General features: G+C 36.9%; 1 protein-coding gene across 29 annotated transcripts in view; it reads left to right on the top strand.

Annotated features, from left to right (window-relative positions):
• Positions 1-18,945, top strand: part of NIN (ninein) — a 113,924-nt gene that overhangs the window by 75,656 nt on the left and 19,323 nt on the right. For 25 of the 29 annotated variants that reach the window (XR_015134771.1, XR_015134773.1, XR_015134774.1 and 22 more), the window contains 7 exons: positions 4,660-4,785; positions 4,894-4,963; positions 8,124-8,339; positions 11,482-11,595; positions 14,230-14,352; positions 15,628-15,741; positions 16,535-16,681. Coding sequence is in view for 20 of the 29 variants with exons in the window: in XM_086321562.1 (XP_086177688.1) it covers positions 4,660-4,785; positions 4,894-4,963; positions 8,124-8,339; positions 11,482-11,595; positions 14,230-14,352; positions 15,628-15,741; positions 16,535-16,681 (910 nt within the window). In the remaining 9 variants the exon portion in view is untranslated. Of the gene's footprint in view, positions 1-4,659; positions 4,786-4,893; positions 4,964-8,123; positions 8,340-11,481; positions 11,596-12,760; positions 12,874-14,229; positions 14,353-15,627; positions 15,742-16,534; positions 16,682-18,945 lie in introns of all 29 variants that reach the window. The other 4 variants (XR_015134776.1, XR_015134777.1, XR_015134779.1 and 1 more) reach the window with 1 other exon arrangement.

The following is an 18,945-nucleotide window of genomic DNA, read 5'->3' on the forward strand; positions in this document are numbered from 1 at the left end:
ATTAGTGAATTAGAAGATAGAATGGTAGAAATAAATGAATCAGAGAGAATAAAAGAAAAACGAATTAAAAGAAATGAGGACAATCTCAGAGACCTCCAGGACAATATTAAACGCTACAACATTCGAATCATAGGGATTCCAGAAGAAGAAGACAAAAAGAAAGACCATGAGAAAATACTTGAGGAGATAATAGTTGAAAACTTCCCTAAACTGGGGAAGGAAATAATCACCCAAGTCCAAGAAACCCAGAGAATCCCAAACAGGATAAACCCAAGGCGAAACACCCCAAGACACATATTACTCAAATTAACAAAGATCAAACACAAAGAACAAATATTAAAAGCAGCAAGGGAAAAACAACAAATAACACACAAGGGAATTCCCATAAGGATAACAGCTGATCTTTCAATAGAAACTCTTCAAGCCAGGAGGGAATGGCAAGACATACTTAAAATGATGAAAGAAAATAACCTACAGCCCAGATTATTGTACCCAGCAAGGATTTCATTCAAGTATGAAGGAGAAATCAAAAGCTTCTCAGATAAGCAAAAGCTGAGAGAATTCTGCACCACCAAACCAGCTCTACAACAAATACTAAAGGATATTCTCTAGACAGGAAACACAAAAATGGTGTATAAATTCGAACCCCAAACAATAAAGTAAATGGCAACGGGATCATACTTATCAGTAATTACCTTAAACGTAAATGGGTTGAATGCCCCAACCAAAAGACAAAGACTGGCTGAATGGATACAAAAACAAGACCCCTACATATGTTGTCTACAGGAGACCCACCTCAAAACAGGGGACACATACAGACTGAAAGTGAAGGGCTGGAAAAAGATTTTCCATGCAAATAGGGACCAAAAGAAAGCAGGAGTAGCAATACTCATATCAGATAAAATAGACTTTAAAACAAAGGCTGTGAAAAGAGACAAAGAAGGTCACTACATAATGATCAAAGGATCAATCCAAGAAGAAGATATAACAATTATAAATATATATGCACCCAACACGGGAGCACCGCAGTATGTAAGACAAATGCTAACAAGTATGAAAGGAGAAATTAACAATAACACAATAATAGTGGGAGACTTTAATACCCCACTCACACCTATGGATAGATCAACTAAACAGAAAATTAATAAGGAAACACAAACTTTAAACGATACAATAGACCAGTTAGACCTAATTGATATCTATAGGACATTTCATCCCAAAACAATGAATTTCACCTTTTTCTCAAGCGCACATGGAACCTTCTCCAGGATAGATCACATCCTGGGCCATAAAGCTAGCCTTGGTAAATTCAAAAAAATAGAAATCATTCCAAGCATCTTTTCTGACCACAATGCAGTAAGATTAGATCTCAATTACAGGAGAAAAACTATTAAAAATTCCAACATATGGAGGCTGAACAACACGCTGCTGAATAACAAACAAATCACAGAAGAAATCAAAAAAGAAATCAAAATTTGCATAGAAACGAATGAAAATGAAAACACAACAACCCAAAACCTGTGGGACACAGTAAAAGCAGTCCTAAGGGGAAAGTTCATAGCAATACAGGCACACCTCAAGAAACAAGAAAAAAGTCAAATAAATAACCTAACTCTACACCTCAAACAACTAGAAAAGGAAGAAATGAAGAACCCCAGGGTTAGTAGAAGGAAAGAAATCTTAAAAATTAGAGCAGAAATAAATGCAAAAGAAACAAAAGAGACCATAGCAAAAATCAACAAAGCCAAAAGCTGGTTCTTTGAAAGGATAAATAAAATTGACAAACCATTAGCCAGACTCATCAAGAAACAAAGGGAGAAAAATCAAATCAATAAAATTAGAAATGACAGTGGAGAGATCACAACAGACAACATAGAAATACAAAGGATCATAAGAGACTATTATCAACAATTATATGCCAATAAAATGGACAACGAGGAAGAAATGGACAAATTCTTAGAAAAGTACAACTTTCCAAAACTCAACCAGGAAGAAATAGAAAACCTTAACAGACCCATCACAAGCATGGAAATTGAAACTGTAATCAAAAATCTTCCAGCAAACAAAAGCCCAGGTCCAGACGGCTTCACAGCTGAATTCTACCAAAAATTTAGAGAAGAGCTAACACCTATCCTGCTCAAACTCTTCCAGAAAATTGCAGAGGAAGGTAAACTTCCAAACTCATTCTATGAGACCACCATCACCCTAATACCAAAACCTGACAAAGATGCCACAAAAAAAGAAAACTATAGGCCAATATCACTGATGAACATAGATGCAAAAATCCTAAACAAAATTCTAGCAATCAGAATCCAACAACACATTAAAAAGATCATACACCATGACCAAGTGGGCTTTATCCCAGGGATGCAAGGATTCTTTAATATCCGCAAATCAATCAATGTAATACACCACATTAACAAATTGAAAAACAAAAACCATATGATTATCTCAATAGATGCAGAGAAAGCCTTTGACAAAATTCAACACTCATTTATGATAAAAACTCTCCAGAAAGCAGGAATAGAAGGAACATACCTCAACATAATAAAAGCTATATATGACAAACCCACAGCAAACATTATCCTCAATGGTGAAAAATTGAAAGCATTTCCTCTAAAGTCAGGAACAAAACAAGGGTGCCCACTTTCACCATTACTATTCAACATAGTTTTGGAAGTTTTGGCTACAGCAATCAGAGCAGAAAAAGAAATAAAAGGAATCCAAATTGGAAAAGAAGAAGTAAAACTCTCACTATTTGCAGATGACATGATCCTCTACATAGAAAACCCTAAAGACTCCACCAGAAAATTACTAGAACTAATCAATGATTATAGTAAAGTTGCAGGATATAAAATCAACACACAGAAATCCCTTGCATTCCTATACACTAATAATGAGAAAACAGAAAGAGAAATTAAGGAAACAATTCCATTCACCATTGCAACGAAGAGAATAAAATACTTAGGAATATATCTACCTAAAGAAACTAAAGACCTATATATAGAAAACTATAAAACACTGGTGAAAGAAATCAAAGAGGACACTAATAGATGGAGAAATATACCATGTTCATGGATTGGAAGAATCAATATAGTGAAAATGAGTATACTACCCAAAGCAATTTATAGATTCAATGCAATCCCTATCAAGCTACCAACAGTATTCTTCACAGAGCTAGAACAAATAATTTCACAATTTGTATGGAAATACAAAAAACCTCGAATAGCCAAAGCGATCTTGAGAAAGAAAAATGGAACTGGAGGAATCAACCTACCTGACTTCAGGCTCTACTACAAAGCCACAGTTATCAAGACAGTATGGTACTGGCACAAAGACAGAAATATAGATCAATGGAACAAAATAGAAAGCCCAGAGATAAATCCACGCACATATGGACACCTTATCTTTGACAAAGGAGGCAAGAATATACAGTGGATTAAAGACAATCTCTTTAACAAGTGGTGCTGGGAAATCTGGTCAACCACTTGTAAAAGAATGAAACTAGAACACTTTCTAACACCATATACAAAAATAAACTCAAAATGGATTAAAGATCTCAACATAAGACCAGAAACTATAAAACTCCTAGAGGAGAACATAGGCAAAACACTCTCTGACATACATCACAGCAGGATCCTCTATGACCCACCTCCCAGAATATCGGAAATAAAAGCAAAAATAAACAAATGGGACCTAATTAAACTTAAAAGCTTCTGCACATCAAAGGAAACTATTAGCAAGGTGAAAAGACAGCCTTCAGAATGGGAGAAAATAATAGCAAATGAAGCAACCGACAAACAACTAATCTCAAAAATATACAAGCAACTCCTACAGCTCAACTCCAGAAAAATAAATGACCCAATCAAAAAATGGGCCAAAGATCTAAATAGACATTTCTCCAAAGAAGACATACAGATGGCTAACAAACACTTGAAAAGATGTTCAACATCACTCTTTATCAGAGAAATGCAAATCAAAACCACTATGAGGTACCATTTCACACCAGTCAGAATGGCTGCGATCCAAAAGTCTACAAATAATAAATGCTGGAGAGGGTGTGGAGAAAAGGGAACCCTCTTACACTGTTGGTGGGAATGCAAATTAGTACAGCCACTATGGAGAACAGTGTGGAGATTCCTTAAAAAACTGGAAATAGAACTGCCTTATGATCCAGCAATCCCACTGCTGGGCATACACACTGAGGAAACCAGAAGGGAAAGAGACACGTGTACCCCAATGTTCATCGCAGCACTGTTTATAATAGCCAGGACATGGAAGCAACCTAGATGTCCATCAGCAGATGAATGGATAAGAAAGCTGTGGTACATATACACAATGGAGTATTACTCAGCCATTAAAAAGAATACATTTGAATCAGTTCTAATGAGGTGGATGAAACTGGAGACTATTATACAGAGTGAAGTAAGCCAGAAGGAAAAACATAAATACAGTATACTAACGCATGTATATGGAATTTAGAAAGATGGTAACGATAACCCTGTGTACGAGACAGCAAAAGAGACACTGATGTATAGAACAGTCTTATGGACTCTGTGGGAGAGGGTGGGAAGATTTGGGAGAATGTCATTGAAACATGTGAAATGTCATGTATGAAAAAAAAAAAAAAAAAAAAAAAATAAAATCTCTGTACTGCAGATATGAATCTGAGAAGCTTCAAGAGGAAAATTCTATTTTGAGAAATGAAATTACTACTTTAAATGAAGAAGACAGCATTTCTAACCTGAAATTAGGGAAATTAAGTGGATCTCAGGAAGAAATGTGGTAAGATATATACTTAAATATTCTAAAGGCATTTTTGCAAGGACTGAAACTGTGGTACTTCAGTGTTTAACGCCTAACTCTTAAGTTATATTTTCATTGTCCCTTTAGGCAAAAAATAGAAACTGTAAAACAGGAAAAAGCTGCAGTTCAGAAGATGGTTGAAAATTTAAAGAAACAGGTAAGAGGTATTTCTCAATGTTTCCTGATTCTAAAATTTTCTTTTTTTAAATTTGAAATTTATAGCACATGCCACTGGAAACGTAGCCAATAACGGTAAGGTTGTAACTCTGAGTTTCAAAATGGAAACTTACCTCATGCTAATTCTAAATTCAGTTTCTATTTTTTGAAAATATATTTATTATTTTCAAAATGTGTATACATTATTTCTAGACTCTGGGTATTTAATACAAGCCATATAATCAGTGGAAATGGGGAGATGATAACCTCTAAACCAAACCTATGAAAAACTAGCTCTATCCCTTATGTGTTTGTTTTTTTAATTGGTGGAAAATTGCTTTACAATTTTGTCTTGGTTTTTGCCATACAGCAACATGAACCAGTCATAATTTTATATATACATATATATCCCTTCCTTCTTGAGCCTCTCTTCCCTCCCACTATCCCACATCTCTAGGTCATCACACAGTACCAGGCTGGGTCCCTGTTATTTAGCAACTTACCACTAACTATCTGTTTTACACATAATAGTGTATATGTGTCAATGCTATTTTCTGAGTTCATCACACCCTCACCTTCTCCTGCTGTGTCTACAAGTCCATTCTCTACTAGGTTCATTGGTACCATTTTTCTAGATTCCATATATAAGTGTTAATGCACGATATTTGTTTTTCTCTTTCTGACTTCACTCTGTATAAGAGGCTCTAGGTTCATCCACCTCACTACAACTGACTCAGATTTGCTCCTTTTTATGTCAGAGTTATATTCCATTGCGTAAATGTACCACAACTTCTTTATCTGTTCATCTGTCAATGGACATCCAGGTTGCTTCCATGTCCTGGCTATTGTAAAGTGCTGCAGTGAACATTGGTATACATGTGTCTTTGAGAATGGTGGTTTTCTCAGGGTATATGCCCAATAGTGGGATTGCTAGGTCATATGGTAGATTTAGTCATTTAAGGAATCTCCATATTGTGTTCCATAATGGCTGTATCAGTTTATATTCCCACCAACAGTGCATAAGGGTTCCCCTTTCTCTACTTCCTCTCCAGAATTTATTGTTTGTAAATTTTTTGATGATGACCATTCTGAATGGAGTGAGGTGATAACTCATTGTAGTTTTGATTTGCATTTGTAATAATGAGTGATGTTGAGCATCTTTTCACGTGTTTATTAGCCATCTGTATGTCTTCTTTGGAGAAATGTCTGTTCAGGGCTTCTGCCCATTTTTTGATTGGGCTTTTTGTTTTTCTGATATTAAGCTATATGAGTTGCTTATATATTTTGGAGATTAACCCTTTGTCAGTTGCTTCATTTGCAATTATTTTCTCCCATTCTGAGGGTTGTCTTTTCATCTTGTTTATAGTTTCCTTTGTTGTGCAAAGGCTTTTAAGTTTTATTAGGTCCCATTTATTTACTTTTGTTTTTATTTCCATTAATCTAGGAGGTGGGTCAGAGAGAATTTTGCTGTGATTTACATCAAAGAGTGTACCGCCTGTGTTTTCCTCTCAGAGTATTATAGTTTCTGGCCTTACATTTAAGTCTTTAATCCATTTTGAGTGTATTTTTGTATATTGTGTTAGGAAGTGTTCTAATTTCATTCTTTCACATGTAGCTGTCCAATTTTCCCAGCACCACTTCTTGAAGGGGCTGTCTTCTCTCCTTTGTATATTCTTGACTCCTTTTTCAAAGATAAGATGCCCATAAGTGCTTGGGTTTATTTCTGGGTTCTCTATCTTGCTCCATTGGTCTATATATCTGTTTTTGTGCCAGTACCATACTGTCTCAAGGACTGCAGCTCCTCGTGTAGTTTTCATTTAGGTTAGCCCCTTCCTCTTTCTTCAGCATGATTAAAAGCAGTAGGTTAAGAATAGAATTTTACAGATATAGAGTACTAGTTAGTCCATGTATATTTTCACAGAATTATGATTTATTTAGATAGTATGTGCCATTCAATGCCCAATTTGTATAATCTCAACAATGTGCAATTGTGTGAAGAAAGGCCATTTGAGAATCAGTCTGAAGCAGTCAAAAGACAAGGACATTCTGGGAAAAGAGTATTTTCAGCATTTGAAATAGACAAGGTGTTAACATCCAAAATATATTTTGTACTCTTACAAATTGCAAAACCCAGTTGAAAATGGATAACTGATATGAATGGTCAAGACAGAAAAAAGAGCACATATAAAAAGAAAGTTAGCCTCATTATTCATTAGGGAAGGGAAAATTAAATGTTTCCTGTTTTTGCATATCAGATCAGTAAAAATTAAAGATTGATCTTGTCTAGTATTAAAAGGGAGTGAGAAAATGAATCTACTTATACATTGTTGATAGAACTATAAGTTGGTAGTCCTATGAAGAATGCATTTTGGGGATGTCAATCAAAACAGTAATATATAAACATACCTTCTAACCCAGCAGCCCCACTTCCAAAAATGAGATGCTAAATACAAAATGCCACCATGTATAAATGAATTTTCCAAAAGATTGTTTTTTTATCAATATGAGAATGGATAAATGCAGTATGGAATGTCTTGCTACATGGAATACCTCACAGCCACATAAAAATATAGCATGTGCCAGTTTCTGAATGCACTGATTTGGAAAGATAGGAGTCTATAAGATATTATAAGTGGAGAAAGCAGAGTATCCAAACATCTGAAATTATGCAAATTTTCGATCTAAAGAAGAAAAACACTGTGTGTATATGTGTCTGTGAACGTGAAAGTCGCTCAGTCATGTCCGACTCTTTGGGATCCCGTGGAATTCTCCAGGCCAGAATACTGAAGTGGGTAGCCTTTCCCCTCTCCAGGGGATCTTCCCAACCCAGGAATTGAACCCAGGTCTCCTGCATTACAGGCAGATTCTTTACCAACTCAGCTATCAGTGAGGCCCTCATATGGGTTTGTATATGCATCGAAAACAATCTGGAGGGGGATGCATCCCTGTGGACAATGGCTACCCCTGTGGAGTGGGATTGGACAAGAGTGTCTAATTGACTTTGTCATAATGAGTATGTATTGTGTCTGCTATTAAACGTGTATGTGTGTGTATATATATAAACTATGTACATAGACAGGGTAAAAGAATTAATCTCTAAATAAGCTTTTTTAGCAGAAGTAGGATAACAAATTTTAAACACTTATTTCAATTTTAATTAGATTTCAGAATTAAAAACCAAAAACCAGCAGTTGGATTTGGAAAATATGAAGCTTAGCCAAAAGAACTCTCAGAATCAGAAAGAGCTGCAAGAACTTAATCAACGTCTGGCAGAAATGCTAAGCCAGAAGGACAAAGAGCCAGGGCACAGTGCATGTGAGGAATGGGAACAAGAAAAGTCTAATCTCAAAGAAGAACTGGAACACTGTAAATTGCAGGTATGGTCTACAGCTACTCTATAGCCTTTCTGGACGAAATCCCAATTAAAAAAATAAATGCTTATATTTAATTTCTTATACATTTACGTCCTAATAATTAAAACAGTGTAGTGTTGGCACATGAGTAGAGAGATGAATAGAAAGTCTAGAACTAGACCAGATACAAATGAAAACTTAGTATATAGCAAAGATGGGTTCTCAAATCACTGGGGTACAGGTGGACTTTTTAGTAAGTGGTGCCTGGACAACTCAGTAGACATTCAGAATTAAAGTCAAAAGACAGCTCATAAACTGGGGGAAAAAATATTTGCATCATATGCCACAACTGCTGCTGCTACTGCTAAGTCGCTTCAGTCGTGTCCGACTCTGTGTGACCCCATAGACGGCAGCCCACCAGGCTCCCCCGTCCCTGGGATTCTCCAGGCAAGAACACTGGAGTGGGTTGCCATTTCCTTCTCCAGTGCATGAAAGTGAAAAGTGAAAGGGAAGTCGCTCATAAACTGGGGAAAAAAATATTTGCATCATATGCCACAACTGCTGCTGCTACTGCTAAGTCGCTTCAGTCGTGTCCGACTCTTCGAGACCCCATGGACTGCAGCCTACCAGGCTCCTCCGTCCATGGGATTTTCCAGGCAAGAGTACTGGAGTGGGGTGCCATCATCTTCTCCGCATATGCCACAAACAGTGGGGCTAATATTCCTACTATGTAAAGAACTCTTAAAAATCAAAGGACTTAGGATCAAAATCTGATAGCAAAATGGGGGGAAATGCATGAACAAAATAGTCACACACAAAGAAAAAGAGATAAAAATGGCTGTCAAACCTATGAAAAAATATTCAAAGTTACTCAGAATTAGAGAAATGCAAATAAAGCAACACTGATATCTCATTTCTCACCTATGAGATTGGCAACAATTTAAAAATATAACAACACATTCTGTTGGCACAAATTTGGAAAATCAGGCACTTTCATACATTGCTGGTGGGATATAAACTGGTACCATATTTCTGGAAGGAAATTTGGCAATATCTAAGGAATGATGCTAAAGCTGAAACTCCAGTACTTTGGCCACCTCATGCGAAGAGTTCTCATTGGAAAAGACTCTGATGCTGGGAGGGACTGGGGGCAGGAGGAGAAGTGGATGACAGAGGATGAGATGGCTGGATGGCATCACTGACTCAATGGATGTGAGTTTGAGTGAACTCCGGGAGATGGTGATAGACAGGGAGGCCTGGCGTGCTGTGATTCATGGGGTTGCAAAGAGTCAGACACGACTGAGTGACTGAACTGAACTGAACAAAATTATATATGTACTTAATTGTATGCTAGCAATCTTATTTCTAGGAATTTACCCTAAAGATATTCCTCCAAAAATATGAAATTCACATGCACAGGGTTGGTTATTCATTGCAGCATTGTTTGTAACTGCAAAGTATTGGAAACAACCTAGATGCCCACACATAGGAGAGTTGTTGGATAAATGCAATGGAGTCACACCATGGAGGAGTATTATACAGGTTTAAAAAAAGAAAAAGAATGAATGAGAAAGATCTCTTGGTATGAAATTATTTCCAGGACACACTAGAAATAGGTGAAAAAGGAAAAGCTGAAAAGCATATCTAAGAGTCTCTCTAGTATGTCTCCAACCATGTAAGAAAGAAGGGGATATTAGACAACACACATGTATTTGTGTAAAAGAAATACAGAATTTTTGGAAAAGAAATACAGAAATGATAAACCAGGTAACTAAAGAGATGCTTCCATATAGGGGGCAAATGGGAAAGGAATGCAAGAGAGGTATGGGAATGTGATATCAGGGATGAGGAAGGGAGTGACACTTCTGAGAACTTTTTCATATAGTCCGATGCTTAGAACCATAGTCATGTTTCACACTGTCTTCACATAGCCCCTCAAATAAACAAGCAAAACCAATCCAGAAAATAAAGATCAGGGGAGGGGGGATCTAAATGGAACACAAACACTAACAAGTGAACCTAACAGTGTTATGAGTGGATAACAACCATGATGTGGAAGAAAATAAGCAATTTAGAAATTAGTATCTTGACTGTACATGGTAAGGTTAAGACAAAAGGAAGTGTACATAAATGCTACAATAGTCACTAAATGTATTTCTCATGAGGGTGTATGTTAGTGATTCTGGAACTACTCTGTGTATACCAGAATTGAACAAATAAGTAAATATATTGTAGATAGTAAGAACTGAGTTTCTCATTTTGGGGCAAGGAGGTTGGAAGTGGGGAAACTAGGAAGGCTAAAATGAACCTTCTGATGTTGGATTGGAATTTGAGTTAATAGAATAAACTCATTATTTGTTTAGTGTATAGGCAGATACAGAAATGTAGATGTGTATATATGAATGGAGCACCCAAATATTGGTTTCTGAACCCTGTTCTCCTATATGAGAAACCCGGGCTTCTTGGAGAGATGATTGATCCCAAGGCTGGTGAAGGGTCAATTCAAAATGAGCCTGGAACATCTCATGGTGCCAGAAAGAAAAAGGTACCCCCGAAAAAAATGGGGCATGTCAAAAGGACAGGACACAACCTGAAGAAGCTCCTAATGGCCAAAGCTGAAATAATTTGATCAACAAAATAAAGCATAGCACAAAATAAGCATAATTATAAAATACAGAATGAAATGAGTATCTGTAGGTCTGTACTGTTAGAATAGGTAAATAAAGGGGAGAGAAATAACAGCTCTTCCTTACAATAGAATTCCAATTAATAAATGTAGAAGGAAGGAAGGAAATAACAAGTCTTCATTAAGCAAATACCAAAGTAGTAATTGTCAATAAAATCCACTGATAGACACTAAAATTAATAAGCAAATGCTTAAGAAAAAACAGTTTGCATGGTCTCAAAGCATCTGCTCCCCAGAGAAAGATAGTAACTTTACAGTGGAGAATCTTCAAAAATAAACTTAAGAAATCATGTTTATACCATTTTAGTGGAAAGTTTGTTAAAAGATAGTTTTGGTTAGTTCCATTGAGTACAAACGATCTTAAAACAGTGTGTCATTGAGTATGTACTATTTTTTCCTTAATGCTGCCTTTTGTGACCTTATTAAGTTTCCCTAGGCTGAATGAGTGTGTTATTTGACTTTTCAATTTTTTTTTCTTAGTCTTCCACTTTAGTGTCTTCTTTGGAGGCAGAACTTTCTGAAGTTAAAATACAGACTCACATCGTGGAACAGGAAAACCTCCTTCTCAAAGATGAATTGGAGAAAGTAAAACAAGTAAGACTGTGTGCAGCTTAGGTGGGGGCAAGGAGATACGTGTGGGAGTCATAGAATAACATGCACCAGATTGTCTTTTTAATTTTAGCCGTTGAGAGTCCCTTTTACTGAATCCTGTTAACTAGCTTATTGCTTAGTGAAGTTCAGGACTTGCAATACAAGTCTAATTTATAAGAGCTCCTATCACTAATTCTCCAAATGTTGTTCTAGTTATATAACTTACGTGTGTTGTAGGCTGACATTCTATTAATTTACTATAAATGAATCCCAGCCATTTCAGTTTAAGAAATGTGTTGCTCTACCTTCGCCCAGCCAGGTGTTAAGGTAATATAAATTTGCCTAAAAAATTGGTGACTTTCTTGCTAATAACTTTAATAACTATTCACCCTGATTTGTGAGACCCAGGTTCTCCCTTTTTCTCATAGTGAGTTTGAGGCATCTATCTTGGGCAGAAGAATAGATTCTAGAGCATTATGAGGGATGTGGTCTCACCTATGAATTTGGCTTTAAAAAGCATATTTCAAAGTTTCAAGCAAAGACCTAATTTTAAGTCCACCTTAAAATTTATATGCTGAACATTGTCCAATTTTATTCTTTATTCTGAATTTTTCAGTGAGTACATGAATTTATCAGTTTATGCAATCTTGATATATAATAGGAGAATTTAGTTTTTCCATTTTATTTGTTTCACCAAAGGAGTACTTTAATACCATGATATCTTTAGATTATAAAATTCTCTTGTGTCTATCCAACCTATGAGCATAAATGTGTCCTTCTCTGATGCTGAAATAGAGTCTGTACCACTGGGTGTGTTATATTTGCATTGATCCCTAATTGACAGCCATAAGTCTTGATTTCCTAATAAGATTTTAGACTCAGGGAATTTGTATCTCTTCCAGTGCCTAGTAGAGTACGGGTATTTATTAGGTGCTTTATAAGAACCTTTTCCAGTCAGATGCTGCTATGCAAGGTATAGCTGTCCTGCCATAGCAGAAGCTGTCCGCCCATATAAACATTCCAGAAGTTAAAAGGCCCTTCTGTGTTATATAAGTATTCCAGGACTGTTATTACCAAATTTATCCTAATTAACTTGGGCATGCTTTTCTCCTTTTTCTTTTTCTGTTGTTCAACCTTTCGGACGATAATGATGGGTCCCGTGTCCAAGCATGGGAAATGTATGTGCTGTGATTTTGCCAAGTTATGGATCAAAAGAAAAGGAGCAGAGTTGAGAGTAAAGCAACATGATCAGGACATCATTTTGGCACATTTTTCTTGCATGTGAGCCCTTTTGCTCTTGGTAGGAAGTTGTTCATGGTCCCTGGACTCTTGGATCACAGAAGTAGGATGGTGTCAGCCCATTGTTGCTGCCATACAGCTTGGACCTAGAAAGCACATGCTGCTCTGTATGACATAATCATTTCTTGTTCACAAAATAGTTTTGTTGTTATTATCTGTTGCACTGAAAAGAAACATGAGTAGCACATGACAGTCTGTAGACACCCAAAATGGTACCAGGCTTTATGAGGGTCTGGGGATAGGGAGGCAAGGTAGTGAGTAAAGGACAAAAGTCCTTTATTAACCAATGCCCAGGTACATAGATTTTCCTTCATCTTTCTGACTTGTTTAGATTTGTAAATTATGCTGAATTTGTTGCCAGTTGAAGACAAGATTCAATCCTTAACGTCTGTTTTGTTATACTGTTCCAAAAGACCTTCAGGTAAAACGATAAAGGTGGCCATAAAATCATGACAGTAAATAATTGAAAATTGAAAGCCAGGTGAAGCAGAGGGAGATGGAAAACATATGAACTCTAAAAGTGTAAGAAACAGTCTCTTTAAGGCAGTGTTTGTGGGGGGTGGAGACTGCTCCTGCACACCAAGCTATTTAGCAGTATCTGGGGTCACATTTGGTTTCCACACTGGGTATACGAGGCAGGGAGTGTGTGCTACTGGAATCTAATAGGTAATGCCTGGGATGTTGTCGGCCATCCTACAGTGCATAGGACAGTCCCCCATGACAAGAAATTACCTGGCCCTGAGGGTCAGTAGTGCTGAAGTTGATGAAAAGGAACAAAAAGTTTTTGGTTTATCGTGATTCCATAAAATGCAGAAGAAGCAACTATGTCTGTACCAGCAACATTTTCCTAAGCCAGTCAATTTAAGCATCTCCCAAAGTGAAGGGTATGTAAAATGAGCTGAAAAAGACTGATTGATTTATCTTTAAACTTGCCTTTGTGTTGGTTGATACATTATATGTGGTTGATGCCAATTCTGTATTCTTGATTGAAAAAAGATTTTTTTTCTAGTTAAAAAAGAATGGGGAAAATGTTTTGTCATATGTACCCAAGTTAAATTGATGACAGAATGGCAATATGTTATTTATTTTATACTGAAGGTAAAACAGAAGGCTGGGACCATTACTTAACAATGTCTGGTAGATTTTGCCTGAGCAGACATTTCGGCAGTCAATTGGAGAATTGAGAGAAGCAGGGAACATTTTTGTCAAAGTTAATTATAGTCCCCTGGAGTGTATATGTCCTTGGAAATAGATAGGGAAATGGCAGCAGCCATGAAAATGTCCTGTCTATAAATACGTTCATGAGATGTGATGGGCTCATTTGTTTATCCCTTGCAGCTCTGCAGATGTCCTGATCTCTCTGACTTCCAGCAAAAAATTTCTAGTATTCTAAGCCACAATGAAAAACTGCTGAAAGAAAAGGAAGCTCTAAGTGAAGAATTAAATATCTGTGTTGATAAGGTAATAAAAATAAGACTTTACCATCATCATATGGTATGTACCGTAATGAACATTTCTGTAATGCCAGGGGCATATGGGCCCACTGTGTTAGCCTAAAAGTCTCCCGGAACAGCATTTTGCTGGCATTTTGTGACCTTAGAGCTCCTGAAGCCATTAGTTTTTTTTCTTTTATTGAAGTATAGTTGATTTACAATATTGTGTTAGTTTCAGGTATACAACAAAGTGATTTGGCTGTGTGTGTGTGTGTGTGTACTTCTTTTTTTGGATTCTTTTCCATTATAGATTATTACAAGATATTGAATATAATTCCCTGTGCCATACAGTAAATCCTTATTTATTTTATATATAGCGGTGTATATCTGTTAGTCCCATACTCCTAATTTATCCCTCCCACTCTTCCTCTTTGGTAACCGTAAGTGTGTTTTCCATGTGTGTGTCTGTTTCTGTTTTGTATTAATAAGTTCATTATTATTATTTTTTTAGATTTCACATATAAGTGATATCATGTAATATTTGTCTTTGTCTGTCTGACTTGCTTCGCTTGGTATGATAATCTCTTGGCCCATCCCTGTTGTTACAAATGGCATTATTTTACTTTTTTGATGGCTGAGTAATATACCATGGTGTATTTGTATACCACATGTGTATTTATAATCCATAAACATTTTAGGATTATTTGTTCTAGTTCTGTGTAAAAAAGTCATCAATAATTTGATAGGGATCACATTAAATCTGTAGATTGCTAAAGCCATGATTTTAACAGGAATCTAGATTAGTTGTTTAATAAATGTTAAATACAGTAATATAAAGATTGTCTCATTTTAATAATTATTGCTACTTGATGTATATTACTTAAATATATCACTAGTTTACTTACATATAACATGAATATTATGTATTTAAGGATCTGAAGCCCATTACATAGTTACTTTTTTTTCTACTATATTTTCCCTGCCAAATCCAGAAACACTGCTTTTGTTACGTTTGCCTTAATAGACACTCTCTGTTTTCCTATTGTGGCACACTCTTGGGATTTCTAATTGCCTTCCAGCCCTTCATGTTTCACCCACAAAACATGAGGCAATGAGAAAGAAAAATGGAAATCCCCAAAGAAAAGAGACTCTTCAAAATTAAAGAAAAGAGAGTCAAGGAAACATTTATCTTTTACCTTGCCCCAATCCACTATGTAAAGAGATGGTACTTGATGGAGGCATATGAATTGAGGCTAGACATATTTGCAAAAATGCTGTTACCTCTTTTCTTTTCCTGAAACAGTTGGCAAAATCAAGTCTTTTAGAGCACAGAATTGCTACTATGAAGCAAGAACAGAAGTCTTGGGAACACCAGAGTGAAAGCTTAAAGTCACAACTAGTGGCTTCACAGGAAAAGGTGTGTGGACAATTCTTGTTTCATCCACATAGTTAATTTTTTCCTATATCTTCCAGCAGAACTCCAAGTGGAAACAATGTTCTAAGTGGATGTGGTCTAAAAGGGTTCAGAATGATTCAATTTAACTAATATTTGACACATGTTACAGTATAATAAAATAAGTTGAACAGTGTTTCCTCCAAAGTTCATTATTATGAAATAATCATGAGATTGTCTCATCACTGTGAGATTATTTATTTATGAAAGCTCAAGAATAGTGCACAAAAATGACTTCTTATTTCTAATTTAGAATTAGCATTTCTAAGGCATGTTCATGCCCTATTATAGTTAAAGATATCTATTGACATTCCATTTACCAATTTAAATTTTTAAAAATTGAAATATAAATGAGATATTAGCATGGAGTAGGGTTCTACAAAGATATGGTTTTATTTTAAACTGAGAGGTCCTTTGCAAAACAACACCACAGTCTAAAATGTAATTTCTACAAAAGTCAGTAAAATTATCTATTGTGATGCCAGCTGGTACTCCTTAGTTCTGTAAGATATCACTTGGTAATACACCAGATGACTGGACCAGCAATACCTTGCTCAAGGTATATTTCATTATTCTCTTAAATATAACGTAACATCCTGTAAAGATACATAATATCCTGGTTTGCCCTGAGCAACTGAAAAGAGCTGGATGCAGGAAGTAGAAACAGAAGGGACTTTGAAGTTCTTTGTCTTAGTTCATTCATACATGCACATGCTATAGCTGAGACCATGAGGATTTGTCATTTGTTCTGACGTAGGTTCAGAATTTAGAAGACACTCTCCAGAATGTAAACCTACAAATGTCCCGAATTAAATCTGATCTACGAGTGACTCAGCAGGAAAAGGAAGCTTTCAAGCAAGAAGTGATGTCTCTACACAAGCAACTTCAGAATGCCAGTGACAAGGTAATTTCTTTTCTTTATTGAGGTATGACTTTATACAGTAAAAGGCACACAGTTTGAGTTTATAACTTATTTTTACACATATATATGTACCTATATGTAAATGTGTATTTTACCTAGAATGTGTGTATGTATGTTTGTGTAACCACCTCCTAGCTCAAAATAAAGAACATTTCCAGCACCCAGTAGGCTCTCTTGTGTCCTCTTCAGTTGACAACCCCAAGGGAACGACTTCTCTACCTTCTGTCACCATAGGTTAGGGATGCTTGTTCTGAACTTCACATAAATGGAACCATCAGTTCAGTTCAGTTCAGTCACTCAGTTGTGTCCGACTCTTTGCAACCCCATGAATTGCAGCACGCCAGGCCTCCCTGTCCATCACCAACTCCCGGAGGTCACCCAGATTCACGTCCATCAAGTCAGTGATGCCATCCAGCCATCTCATCCTCTGTTGTCCCCTTCTCCTCCTGCCCCCAATCCCTCCCAGCATCAGAGTCTTTTCCAATGAGTCAACTCTTCCCATGAGGTGGCCAAAGTACTGGAGTTTCAGCTTTAGCATCATTCCTTCCAAAGAAATCCCAGGGCTGGTCTCCTTCAGAATGGACTGGTTGGATCTCCTTGCAGTCCAAGGGACTCTCAAGAGTCTTCTCCAACACCACACTTCAAAAGCATCAATTCTTTGGCACTCAGCCTTCTTCACAGTCCAACTCTCACATCCATACATGACCACAGGAAAAACCATAGCCTTGACTAGACGGACCTTTGTTGGCAAAGTAATATCTCTGCTTTTGAATATGCAATCTAGGTTGGTCAACTTTCTTTCCAAGGAGTAAGCGTCTTTTAATTTCATGGCTGCAGTCACCATCTGCAGTGATTTTGGAGCCCAAAAAAATAAAGTCTGACACTGTTTCCACTGTTTACCCATCTGTTTCCCATGAAGTGATGGGACCGGATGCCATGATCTTCGTTTTCTGAATGTTGAGCTTTAAGCCAACTTTTTCACTCTCCACTTTCACTTTCATCAAGAGGCTTTTTATTTCCTCTTCACTTTCTGCCACAAGGGTGGTGTCATCTGCATATCTGAGGTTATTGATATTTCTCCCGGCAATCTTGATTCCAGCTTGTGTTTCTTCCAGTCCAGCGTTTCTCATGATATACTCTGCATATAAGTTAAATAAGCAGGGTGACAATATACAGCCTTGATGTATTCCTTTTCCTATTTGGAACCAGTCTGTTGTTCCATGTCCAGTTCTAATTGTTGCTTCCTGACCTGCATACAGATTTCTCAAGAGGCAGGTCAGATGATCTGGTATTCCCATCTCTTTCAGAATTTTCCACAGTTTATTGTGATCCACACAGTCAAAGGGTTTTGCATAGTCAATAAATCAGAAATAGATGTTTTTCTGGAACTCTTGCTTTTTCCATGATCCAGCAAATGTTGGCAATTTGATCTCTGGTTCCTCTGCCTTTTCTAAAACCAGCTTGAACATCAGGAAGTTCACAGTTCACATATTGCTGAAGCCTGGCTTGGAGAATTTTGAGCATTACTTTACTAACATGTGAGATGAGTACAATTGTGTGGTAGTTTGAGCATTCTTTGGCATTGTCTTTCTTTGGGATTGGAATGAAAACTGACCTTTTCCAGTCCTGTGGCCACTGCTGAGTTTTCCAAATTTGCTGGCATATTGAGTGTGGCACTTTCACAGCATCATCTTTCAGGATTTGAAATAGCTCAACTGGAATTCCATCACCTCCACTAGCTTTGTTCGTAGTGATGCTTTCTAAGGCCCACTTGACTTCACATTCCAGGATGTCTGGCTCTAGGTCAGTGATCACACCATTGTGATTATCTGGGTCGTGAAGATCTTTTTTGTACCGTTCTTCTGTGTATTCTTGCCACCTCTTCTTAATATCTTCTGCTTCTGTTAGGTCCATACCATTTCTGTCCTTTATCGAGCCCATCTTTGCATGAAATGTTCCCTTGGTATCTCTAATTTTCTTGAAGAGATCTCTAGTCTTTCCCATTCTGTTGTTTTCCTCTATCTTTGCACTGACCACTGAGGAAGGCTTTCTTATCTCTTCTTGCTATTCTTTGGAACTCTGCATTCAGATGCTTATATCTTTCCTTTTCTCCTTTGCTTTTTGCTTCTCTTCTTTTCACAGCTATTTGTAAGGCCTCCCCAGACAGCCATTTTGCTTTTTTGCATTTCTTTTCCATGGGGATGGTCTTGATCCCTGTCTCCTGTACAATGTCACGAACCTCATTC

This window comes from Bos grunniens, chromosome 10 (genome assembly GCF_055505025.1).
Source record: "Bos grunniens cultivar Pamir isolate PY7600 chromosome 10, Bosgru_T2T1.0, whole genome shotgun sequence".
Lineage (NCBI taxonomy): Eukaryota > Metazoa > Chordata > Mammalia > Artiodactyla > Bovidae > Bos > Bos grunniens.